Source organism: Cryptotermes secundus, unplaced genomic scaffold, assembly GCF_002891405.2.
Source record: "Cryptotermes secundus unplaced genomic scaffold, Csec_1.0 scaffold556, whole genome shotgun sequence".
In the NCBI taxonomy this organism is placed as follows: Eukaryota; Metazoa; Arthropoda; class Insecta; order Blattodea; family Kalotermitidae; genus Cryptotermes; species Cryptotermes secundus.
The window spans coordinates 122,349-135,148 of record NW_019725847.1 but is presented as its reverse complement, the minus strand read 5'-3'; the positions used below and the strand labels follow the sequence as shown (position 1 = coordinate 135,148).

The 12,800-nt window shown below is 38.4% G+C and overlaps 1 protein-coding gene across 3 annotated transcripts in view; it reads right to left on the bottom strand.

The window, feature by feature from the left end:
• LOC111863738 (odorant receptor Or2) overlaps positions 1-12,553 on the bottom strand; it is a 36,162-nt gene extending 23,609 nt beyond the window's left edge. For all 3 annotated transcript variants that reach the window (XM_033751178.1, XM_023850320.2, XM_033751177.1), the window contains exons 1-3: positions 12,208-12,553; positions 10,304-10,586; positions 6,332-6,594 (exon numbers count right to left, since the gene is read on the bottom strand). In XM_033751178.1, the coding sequence (XP_033607069.1) occupies positions 6,332-6,594; positions 10,304-10,586; positions 12,208-12,485 (824 nt within the window). In that variant the 5' untranslated portion in view covers positions 12,486-12,553. The remainder of the gene's footprint in view (positions 1-6,331; positions 6,595-10,303; positions 10,587-12,207) is intronic.
• Between the last annotated feature and the right edge of the window lie 247 nt (positions 12,554-12,800).

The window sequence follows — 12,800 nt, the reverse complement described above, 5'->3', positions numbered from 1 at the left end:
GATCGAAAATTTTATGATAATTTTATGATGCTGTGAAATATTACCAAATTCTAAACGGATTACGGGTTTGAAACACAGAGGTTTATGTGTGTCCCATTCTTTATGGTCGATTCTCCTGCACTTCTAATAGATTACATGAACCGGAATTTTGAAAGAAGATTTAATATTATTATTATTATTATTATTATCATCATCATCATTGGCACTACAACCCTTTTCGGGTCTTGGCCTACTTTAAAAACTTCCTTCAGCCATCTCGCTCTTGTGCTTTTTTCTTCAAATTAACCACATCCAAGTCCCTCAGATCCTTCTCCACACAATCCATACATCTCATTCTTGGTCTACCTTTTTTCATTTTCCTTTCCGGTTTTATAAGCATTATTCTTTTTATAAGTTCTTCATTTTCTAACCTTATAACCTGTCCAGCCCATCTCAGTCTATCTATTTTAATGAGGATGGATATGAAAAACATAATCTTTAGCCGGATAAAAGCAAAATTATCTCGCAGAGGAAAGCATAAATTTACAGTTTCAAGTAAAAGGATTTTTTGAATGTGAAGTTTTCACGACGGTGACTATGAAATGGTTTGTAAAACCTTGTAGTACAGGGACAATCAACAGTATGGTTCCCCGCCCTCCTAGGTCTTTCAGCTATTCCTCACTGCCATCCACAGCCGGCCTCTTCCTTGGTTACACATTTGCCTCTCTCCACTCACTCTGCATGCAGCCAGCCGATTTCAGGACTCAGATGAGCTCGAATTAGCTTTACTCCCGTTTCTTCTGGGTGCCCGTACTCTCAGATGTCACTCCTCCAATGTCTCTATTTCAGTTGTCTTACTGAGAAGGCTCACATTTGTATTTACCCTCCTCGAATCCCCTTTACAGAAAATAGTAACTTTCCCAGTGGGTGTTTAGTCCCCATATAGATAACGGTCATTACAGCTATGTTCATGAATTCCCCAACAGATAGTGGTCACTATTCCAGTGACTCTCTCTGAGTCCCTTTCCGACGATGGCCACTCTTCTAACGTCCCTCCCTCAGTCCGCCTCTAAACAACTGTCACTCATCCAATGAACCTCCCTGACTCACCTGCAGACAGTGTTTACTCTTCCATTGGCTCTCCCATAATTCCTTTCAGGCTTGGTCTGGCCTGTAACAGGACATATGTTCCATTTCACCTATTTTTTCTGGTTTCTGGCTTGGCTTACTGTTCCACCCTGAATATGGACTCGATATGTCCCTCCGAATCGACTGGCTCTCTCCGAACTATAGGCAGTTACAACATACAAGACGAAGCTTGTAACTCGACCAATCTTATTTAACTTGACAATTTAGTCGGTATATTATCCAATAGACTATATTCTATTTAAAATAAAAACTGTGGTAGAAACATTCACATTAAGTGACTGGCAGAGTCGCGTTCACTATTAAAAATAATTTGTTGTGAACTATGAACTTTTCACCACCACTACTGTATACAAATGGAGGAAGTGTTCTGAGAACAGGGTTAGAGACTACGGTTGTACTGAAGAAGTACTCGAGAAGAGCTTGGAGGGCGTGATCCTTCAGTTTTGGGGTTGAATTAATGTCAAAACCCTGTTGCCGCATAAGATCGGTGTGAGGGGTTCCGGATCTGGCAGGGTGAATAGACGCAAACATCGAAAATTGGATATGATGTTTGGAACTTAGAAAATGTGAGGGAGGTCAAATGGGACAAGGATGGAACTGAAGCAGCACAGCCTGTTTTATGTAAAATGGAATGAGAACATAAAGTGGAGTAAATTTCATACGCAGGGGAATTACAAGATTAGTTGAAAAATTGGAGTTTCTTTGCGATAGGGTCTCATATGTAGAACAATAGGAGGTCGCTGGTATGTCACTTTCCGTCTGACCATGCAAAAATCGAAGAATAACAAAGCAGATAAAAGGAGATACTTCCAAGTGGACAACTGGGGATGAATATACACGAAATTTTTGACGATAAAATAATAAACATTAAAAACACACAAAAAAATGGAAAGTCAGGAATACAATGTCCGCAGATTGCAGCACTTATAAATATACTTGGATTTCAGACGGGAAGACACACAGTCACACTACTCACGCCTTCATGAACAGGAATCAATATTCAAAACCGGGAATGCTTCTTTGGCGTTCTCAGGAGGTCCGAATGTTTTCCAGGACATCGGCCGTTCTGACTGACGGTTTCAAAAGTTTTTCACCATTCGACACAATACTTTCTTTGTAACGAGTGTGTCGAAAACCCACAGAATAAAAATATTTAATTGTACCTGATTTCCGATCTCGCAGAGGACTTGCTCTGACACTTATCACTATGTAGTGGGGGCAATATTTCCGGACATAATCTCATAAAGAAACCTCCCTGTAGAAGGAAGCAGCAGGTACTTTCAAAGCAATGGTACTTGTCTGTCAAATTACAAGGCGTCGCATTCCAAAAAAGCGTGGTCTTTGTATTCACCGCCATTAAAACATAAAACGTCACATAAACCTAACTATTTATGTCATCATGAAAATTCTGGAAAGAATCATGACATAAATTATAATAATAAGTCGTTGTTTGTTTTCCATGCAATACGGACAATTCTTCTTAATGACGAGGCAGCATTACACAATTAATTAATTGCTACGCCATGGGCCTCTCTTAAAATCTTCTATATAAAGTAATATCGAATTTCCCTATTGTCTATGGAAACGCACACAAAGTAAATCCAACGACTGATTCAATGTTTTTGAAAACATCATTAATATTTTATCTTGTTATAATACTTCCAATTTTTAATTTTTATATAATCTGAACGTTTGTATTTTTTACATAAGCATTTTTAAATTTGTACGATTAATAGTTTTATATCCATTTTATGATTGTAGTCAAATGGTAGATTTTTGTTGATATGTATTTGCCTGATGATGGCCGATAGTGGCCGAAACATGTAGCAAAGCCACAGCTGAACGCTGACTTTGATGTTTTACTATTTGCTGTGTTGTGACGGTTCATTAAAGAGTTGAATAAGAAATCCTTCGAAAAGATGACAAATTTTGAATAGTTGGGAACTAGAGCATCAAATCACAATTATTTTCACAAATAAATTAACATAAGATTACATTTAAGAAATTAATATAATTTTATTGTTTTGTATTGATGTGAAATTTGAGAACAGATTGTCAAAGTGACAGAAGAGGATGGAAGTCGCTCGAGAGTGGAGAGCAGAGCATAATGAATTTGCTCTCCTCGCCATACGAAATTAGGATGAATGGGGGGTTGAATGGGGGTGGGACGGATATGTGGCACCCATGGCGGGGAACCAATGCGCACAAAATTTAGATCGCAAACAGTGAAAAAAAAAATACATAATTTCGATTGCATAGGCGTACTTTGGAAAATAATATTAAAATTTTCTCTTAAAAGTTAGGTCGGAGTGTCTGGACAGCGTTACTTTATTTCATAATAGCATGAGGATTCTGTGTAGCAGGTAATGACCCTTCGGATGAGGTAAGATGTGGGGAATTTCTTGATTTACATAGCAACAATTAACAATGGACTCCGATCCGGCAGGGTAGTCAATTTAATACAAGTTATTAGTACCCGTGAACCCTTGAAAGACAAAGACATCGGCTACTATAGTAAGACTTTATACAATAAGTGACTAAGAAATTCAAAATTTTTCGGTCATGCATAAACATTTTCAGAGGCATCCAATAATAAGAACACCTTCTGTTAATTTTATGTAAATTATTTAAAATTTGTTTATAGATGTATACTTATTATATAACTGACAATAAAACCAATTACTATACTCTTAAGAAGGCAGCAAAAAAAAAAAAAAGCTAAATCATCCATAACCTCCATGGCATCTGCATATATAACATAGTATTAATAATTCTGTATCAAAATTATATTTCTGTGTAATTAATTGTTAAGTGATTTATTGTCGTTATTGAAAGTACTATTTACCGTACCTGGTTAACTGTATCCTGTTTCATTTCTGTAGGTGGTCAGCACGTGTTTGTGTTGTTAAGAACTCAGGGTACATTGTGACCCACTCGTGTCGTCCTTGTATCGAGCACTGTCTGTGTTGTTAGGCCAAGTGTCGGTGGGCGTTATAATGTGGCATGAATTCCGGCGCATGCGTATCGTAAGAGGGAGTTTCACTCAAGATTGTCATCGATATATTAAAAAAAGAATGTTTTCGCATTCAGATATATGCTCGCATATGAGCTGGTTACATCTTTTACATACACAAATACAGACAAGTTCTTTTAGGTTCATGAGTTTCTATTTTCTAGCTAAGTGTAAACACATCTGCAATAATAGAAGAAGTTGTTTTCTGTGCGTGGTCCGTGCCGAAGTTTTATGGAGGACAACAAGGGTCGTTTTCCAGTAGTTGCAGCTGAGGTACCATGAGTCAAGGACACGAAACCGTCATGGGAAAGATTTGAGTGGAGAGTTTAGTTCTCGGTAGGAGGTAGCATCGGGAAGTTCGTAGTTGAAGAAGCATTAGAAATCGGCCTGTGAAGACTTAACGTATAATTTGAAGACTTTGTGTGTGCTATAGGGTAGTGATATCTGAGGTGTGACACTTATAGCTCCTGTGTTAAAATCCGTTTCCTGGAAACCGATAGGGAATACATTGCAGAGGAAGGGCTAATGTTCAGATCTGATACCTAGCTACGACTAGTGTAAACAGATGTTGAAGAAATTATTTATGTGTTATAATTACAGTAATGCTTAGAGGGTTATGATTATTTGTAGTTACGACTTGTGAATATCCAGTAAACCTATTCGCCAATCGAAACCCGCGTTATTAGTCACTAATACACGTGGCAATATTTTAAATAGACAATGAATGCCTTTATTTTCTGGCTCAGTTTTTATTGCTCATAATAAAGAACGTGGACTGTTGTTTAAGGAAGGATGGCGATGGGATCTATGGTTGAGATCGTTGGAACATATAGGAATTCAAATTTCAACACCTCCAAATCAACCAATGGGAATGAAAATGGTTTGTATTAAATTCTGATGAATAATGGACAGAGTTTTTTTTTTATTAGCGCTACAGCCCTCATTTGGGCCTAGGCCTAACTCCATGAAACTCTACGTTTTACTTCGGTTTTACTAGATCTTATACATACGGTAGGACTCCTTGGGCGGGTGATAAGCTCGTCGCAAGGCCTCTACCTGTACATAAACACAGAAAAACGCACACAAACATCCATGCCCTGAATGGGATTCGAACCCACGATCCCGGCTTTCGAGCGAGCGAAGACAGTACATGCCTTAGACCGCTCGGCTACCGTGACCGGGAACGGACAGAGTTTTTCCCTTGGCACTACAGCCCCAGTGGGCCTAGGCCTACCTCCATGAACTTCTCCGTTCACTTCGGTTTTTCTAGATCTTACACATTCGGTAGGACTCCTTGGGTGGATGATCAGTTCGTCGCAAGGGATGGACAGAGTTACAGTAATAAAATACACTAACATATAATGATTTGAATAGCGAAGTGTATGTGCCGTTCTTATGTGTACTGGAAGATAAGTGGAAGGGAGGTTAGTATGAAATAATATTTTCAGACTTCCATATCTGAATAAGCAATAAATGCAGTTTATGAAGAATATGAAGTGATCCTGCCCAGGGTTCAAGCTGAAACACAAGAGTCCGACGAATGTGTTGCAAGAAGTGACAGAAGTTCTAGGTACTAATTGAGAAAGTCTGAAGGGCTCACACCTGCGGGGAATGTCCATATGAGCGTGTGAACTAAGTACCTCTGCACGAAAAACAAACCGTGATTCTATTCCCCCAGCTGACGAAAACTGTACGCTTGTAACTAAGATTTGAAGTTTTCAAGGGGGTGACTATGAAGAATGACGTCTTCTGTGAAGTGCCGCCTTGTAGATCTTATGTGAGCTGATGTTTCGGAGGAATGTATCGCTCCATCTTCAGAGTAGAAAAATCCGCGAGGGACGAACCAGTTTAAGCAGGTAGCTGCAAACCATGTGTTAACCGATGTTCCTCCGAAACGTCGGTTCACATAAGATCTACACGGCGCCACCCAGAAGAGGGCATTCTTCAGTAAACCTGTAAATTAAGCGGGATAAATCGCGAGGTGCATGATGCATGCTCACGTCTCGTAAATTGCGTCAGAGATGAGTGAATGCTACATATCTACAAATTACATAGTAATATCGCTGACTTTTTCAATGTTCCGTTACACGCTCATCAGACGACGCAACCTGGCCCCGGAAGCGGAAGCTACGCATTGAGCTCCAGCCTCGAAGCCTCGAACACTGATATGGTACACTCAGGTTAACTCACCTCAGTATATCTTGGTGGTGACGTACGCAGTCGTTGAGCTGCTCCTGCATGCGGCAGAACACTTGCTGAGATGTCTGGACTTGTCTCCCTTCCTCTGTGTCAGTCTCAGCGCCCGAGTCCTGCGCTGGTGTGCCGAATTCCTGTCTGATATCCAGGAGGTTCGCTCTTAGCTTCTCCAGCTGACTGCACGCGATGCAACTCAACATGGCGTAGAATGTATTGAAGCCGAAGACACAGATGTCGCATATGAGAGCAGTAAACAACTGTCAAAATGACACTAATTTATTTTACTCCGTATTTGCAGTAGTAAAAATATATGAGAACCATCTTAGAAAGTTATTAATTACAGCTACTGGAAATATTAAAATTGAAATGAATGTTCTATATTTACACGCATTTCTTTCCCCCCCCCCCTTGGCACTACAGCCCCAGTGGGCCTAGGCCTACCTCCATGAACTTCTCCGTTCACTTCGGTTTCTCTAGATCTTATGCATACGGTAGGACTCCTTGGGCGAGTGATCAGCTCGTCGCAAGGCCTCTACCTGTAGACAAACACATAAAAACGCACACAAACATCCATGCCTTGAATGGGATTCGAACCCACGATCCCGGCTTCCGAGCGAGCGAAGACAGTGCATGCCTTAGACCGCTCAGCTACCGTGACCGGCCGCATTTATTTCTACTATGTAAAAATATAAATCTGTGGAAAGAGAGTTGTCTTTGCACTTCACCAAAATTTTCTAAAATTTTAAATGAGGAATTTTATTACAAATTAAAAAGTTCATGAGCTTCTAATTATTCCGGTTTTATATAACTAATTCTCCAACTTTATGTTTTGCTTCTTTGTTTACTTATTACTTCTATATAAGGCTAATAATTAATATCTTGTATTTTTTGTGTTGACGGTAACCAGTTCTTGGATGGATTGCCGTAGTAGGCCAATGTAAATAACATCACTGGGACCTCTCGCTGTTCTCTACATTTTCTAACATGGTTATCGTGCGAAATGCGTCGGTTTTTATACATTAGAAATCGGTGACTCATCAACTAATTGAAACTGCAAGTGGGAAACGAGATACGATGACAGACCATAAACACGATAAATAGATTCCGTAATGAATATCTTCATGTTTGTCAACAATTGCAAACTTAGTTGCATATATATTTTTACTTCCTTATGCCTTGGCTACACGATTCTCTAGAAAATTCGTTTCCTCTACGAACGGCAACCATTCTACTTTATTCCTCACCTATTGTCTTTATTTTTCAATTTTCAGCTTCTGCCTGTAATTTGCTATATCTTCCAGTTATCTCAACTCGGATTAAAAAAGTTAGACACAGAATGTTATGCAACTACTACTACTGGCTTAAGACTCTTTTTAATCAGGCTATGAAGAATAAATTTAAGTAGCCACCATAGTCCCTTCACTTAAATCACAAATAAATAATTTGAAAGAAAATAAATAACAGTTTACACTGAAGTGTGTTTTATGGAAAACATAATAAAAGTCTGGTTAATAATGTGTTTTGGACACTATCCATTGTTCGATATTCTAAAGTAACGTTTCGGAACTTGTATTTATTTCTGTCCTCAGGTGAGGGTGTGAGGCATGTAATCTTCTGGGTCCGTTATAAAGAAATAGACCAGTGACTGAGGTTAACACTACCCAACAGACCCTACAGATTGGTTACCTCCCACCCTTCAACCTAAGGACGGAAATAGATCGGTTTCAGAAAAGTTCCGTGCTTTGAAACACCGGACGCTGAACAAAGTCCAAAAGCGCCGTAATTCTGGGTGTTACGAATATCGTCAGAACCCTTTGGAATTGATAAGGCAAGAGGAAAGAAATCAATGGATGTACCAATACAGACTGAAATTTTAGTAATAATGTCAAGTGTCACAGTGACTAAAGAGGAGGTTCGGATTAGTAATTGAATTTATTAATAATCTACAAGTCGTAAATACAATTATTACACTACTACTGCTTTACATAATGTCCAATCACTACACACTTATCTCTTCAGTCTGTCTGCATTGTCTTCACGAGTTTATAACACGGGAACTATATCAGTCTCACTGAATCACACTCTCCAAATATTACACATAAATAAAATCTAATTACACGTTAACACTTCACAGGTCTACTTTTAATTCTACTTTTCTCCTAGTTCCAATTATCTCTGAACATACAGCTCACCGCTCTCCTTATACGTGTATAGCTGCGGAACGGGCACGGACCTACAGTAAGCACATATTACGAGATCGCTATCCACTGTTGTGACGTCACCGCGGACATGGAAAACACAGATTTCTCTATTGTTTGCTGCTGGGCCGTGTTTACAGAGCTGTTGCCTGGTAACGCTTCCGTCAAATCCGTTACAATATATTCTGCTGGTTGTGACAAACCCTAGGATCCTACAGATATATAGGCATAAGAAAGATTTCTGAAATAAAGAATTTGATCCTATCTCAAGATGTGTTATCCGTCATTCAACTAAATGATGTTGCACTTTTGATAATGCAAAATATGAGCGCACTGCAATTGTCCACTACAAGATCTGTTTGTGCAATAAGAAATACCTGTAGTTATGGATCATGAAAAATCACAAAAAGAAACTTTCGATAAATACTTATACTCTAATAGGACTATTACTTCTGTGGTTTGCATAAGGCTATAAAATGTTTTTCTCCGTGTATCCCATACACCGTATCGCAATGATTGTTAAAATCCAATGCGCGAAACCTGCGCTTATATTTCTCTANGTGTATTCTTCGTGTTGGCCGACGTTCCTCCGAAACATCGGCCAACACGAAGAATACACGGTGCCTAAACCCAGAAGACGACTCTCTTTATAACGAAGCTTAGTTTATGGAATGCAAAAAATGGACTTCTTCGTTTATCCCACAGAATTTTCGAAGATACACATGAATTCCTGCACAAAAGGCTTGCATCAAATAACCTTGGGCTATTCTGATTTTCAGACACATTAAGTCCGGCTTTCATAAAGCCACAAATGAAACTTTCCTTGTACCCATAAATTCTTTCACAGATTTTCTTGATTCTGGACGTGGAACACTTCCACAAATTGACATACCATTAAACATATTTTAAATAACATTAATATTGTCAAGTGTCAGAAATGTGCACGCGTGACTTATAAGACGGATTTTTGGTTGGATTATTGGATTTATTTACACTTTATAGACTCACTCAGAACTACATGCAATTACAGCGCTATCGCTATTTCCACATTTTACAGTTCACCGTTATACCCATTAATGTCCTCGATCTTCACTAGTCATATCCTGGCAACGAATTCACAAATCTCACTCTCACCGAAAATCATATATGTCTTGTTTGCACAGCTTAATTCCTTTCTTGCAATTATTCTGTTAACTGCCAACTCCGGAACTCAACTCAATTCTCATTCTAGTCAAAGTCAAAGTTACTTTACGGCTAGCGGTTTACCGCCAATCAGTTCGTCTTGGCGTCACGCCCCTTCAGGACCACGACCAGGGATTTTTTCCAACAGAACTCTTGCGTTAATAGTACAGAATATACGGACTTATTTTTGTTTGAAGACTTGAAAGTCGTCGGTTGCTTATAAGCTGGGTGAAGAAGATAACTCTAGCTGCGTGAGATCCTCGTTATAAAGCCTCGGGGCGGCTCCCAAGAAAACACTGCTTCCTATATTGTTGCGTGTTGATTCAGTGCTGCAGAGATGTGTTTACAGCAACGTTGGGTAGCGATGAGTGCGGCTCTGACCACGGAAATCACAGCTCTTCTATTGTAGCGTCTTCACTTCCGCAGGATTGTATTTACCGAGCGGCTGTCTAGGACTGAACTATTCCGACTTTAAGGCGTCATGTTACAATATCCTTCAAAGGACGCTGTTAATCAATTTGTATACTGTAGTATGGAACTAAACTTTCCAAGTCTCTAATGAAATGTGAGTTCAAATTGAACATACCTGCGTGAGGTTCACCAGTTCGTACGTTGGACTGACTGCCGTGTCGAAAGGATACCAAGCGTTGTAAGAAAGTGGACGATTGTCTAGCACTGCAATTCGAATTGCGGTTATAATGCAATGCAATATCATTGCAAACTGCATAAAAGTTTTCCCGAACCATTGAACTCTCGGAATCCATCCAGCCATTGTTAAAGATCCTGTTTCAGGATCTTTAGTTGGCAGTTCTTCCCACGTGAAGGACTCCGTGAAAGATATTACTCGGCCTACTTCTTCACATCGGAACCTGAAATACAAGGTTCATACCTTGTAACATGCGGTGTATAGGCTGGTCGAAACATTAGGTTATATGCTTGACTTTGCCTACTATATGAACCTTGTAAGAAAGGTATTAGAAGAACTTAAATCTGAATTCCGTCCGTCCTTCTAACAAAATTATTGGACGAGGTTCCGTGGAATTTTGTATGGGGTGAACTCTACACCAAACGTTGTTGGGCGGATCTGTTATATATAGGAATTAGGTTAACCATCAGCACAACAAACATACCCAGTTTTAATGTTTTAGAATTCTATCTTTATTCGTGCTACATGTTTCGGTCATATAAGACTATCATCAGGCAGCTACATGTAGGAAGCAATGTGTATAGTTATTGAACTAAGCGATACGGATCCCAGTGCAATGTGTCGTATTCTAACATAAAATGTTTGCCTAAAGTTGGTGTTTACAATTAAAGTAGAAGATACAAAATAAAATAAAAGATAAATATAAAGAGTATACCATATATCAAGATTTATAATGTCTTAAATATATTATGGAATATTAAAAATATTAACGTATTTTAAAAATAAAAAAAAATGTTTAAAAATATATTAATTTTTCTGGTAGGTTAAGAATGTGTATGACAACTTAAATACTAAGATTCCAATATTACAGTATAAATTGGGTATGTATGTCGTTTATAGGTCTTTGTTTTAGAAGCTTTCTACATAGTAAGCCTGGTTGTGGATCCCAGAGACAAGTTTCTACAATGTACTAGTTGTTAATGTGTGGTATATTAGGCATGCAATTTTCACTTTATTTATCGTTATATAATCATACAATATGGCGTATAAGTTTCTTGTCTGGTCTTAACTACGTTCGGTGTGTTCTACACTGTGTAGAACACACATTTCGTCCATCTTTCTGTCTATTATATGCAGCTCAAATTGAACTTCATCATCGAAAAGGTATAAAGTTGGCCATGGTTTCAAAATTATAGCTTGCATCAGCCTATATGTTCTTAATCCGAGTAAAGTTCCTCACTGTTTTAAATTTCTTGTCTCATTTGATAAAATGTTCACATAAGTACCTGTCGAATAAATGTACCGTAGTTTTCTAAGAAACTGATGCATGTAATCAGTAGCATCACGAAATATATCAGACCACTTGTTACTTCCCCGGTAAAGACCACAAACGATAAATACAAATAATTCTCTAAACTGTATTTATTTACGGTTTATCTAAAGACCATCTCATTAGGTCAGAATATATAACGCTGAGCGAGAGGAGGATTACTGAATATTGTAAAAACTGTGGAAGGAAGCAGTCATATCCTTATTAAATCTTCTACAGTAACATAAATTATTACATAAATTTATGTCTAACATTTACGTTAAAGATTAATGTGACCCGATACAAAATAATAAGAGCTTAACTTTCTGGTCCTGAGAAAGGAAGACGAATATTCTTTCGGACAAATCAATAATCCACATTAAAAAAAACAGTTCAAGATAATATATATCTGTACAAATATGAAATCACCAAGACTGACAAAACCTGAAATCTCTATAATGGGACCTACAAACCTCAGAATTAAGAAAAATGAATAATTAAATATTCATATTTATTATGACAATTTCAATTCTACCTCAAGAAAATGTGTACCGATAGCGCCAGTGCCATCGGGAATGCCGTTCGAACAGTTTCCATGGTACGTTCTATGCCTTCTGTTTTCATGAAAATATCAGCAACCATAGACACGAAGGTGACACAGAAGCAGAGTCCTGCTACTGTAGAGTACAGGTTGAATAATTTGGGGACTTTGTTGAACAGGAGCGGTATGCCGGATACACGGAATACAGTCAAGTAGAGCCTGAAACATCTGTGTGTTTCCTGTCCAGCTGCTAAGGCGAATTTCTCTGCCATGTTGTTAGAAACTAGAAATTAACGTTGATACGTAAAATGAAACAAATCCAGATATGACTGCAAAACTCCACGTCTGAAGCACATGAGAAGCAATTTTCTACTGTACGGTGTGAAGACAAGTACAGGCGAGAATTGTGTATTCGGCAATAAGGATCAATTTCTAAGCTGCTGAAATATTCAACAGGAAGTACAAGTTTTAAATTCCAGAAGAGTTATCAGTTACATTTTCAAATTCAAACTTCACGAAAATGACATGAAAAATGAATATCATGTTCCAAGTAATTTTACAAGTTTAGTCTTTACCTGAGCAGCTAC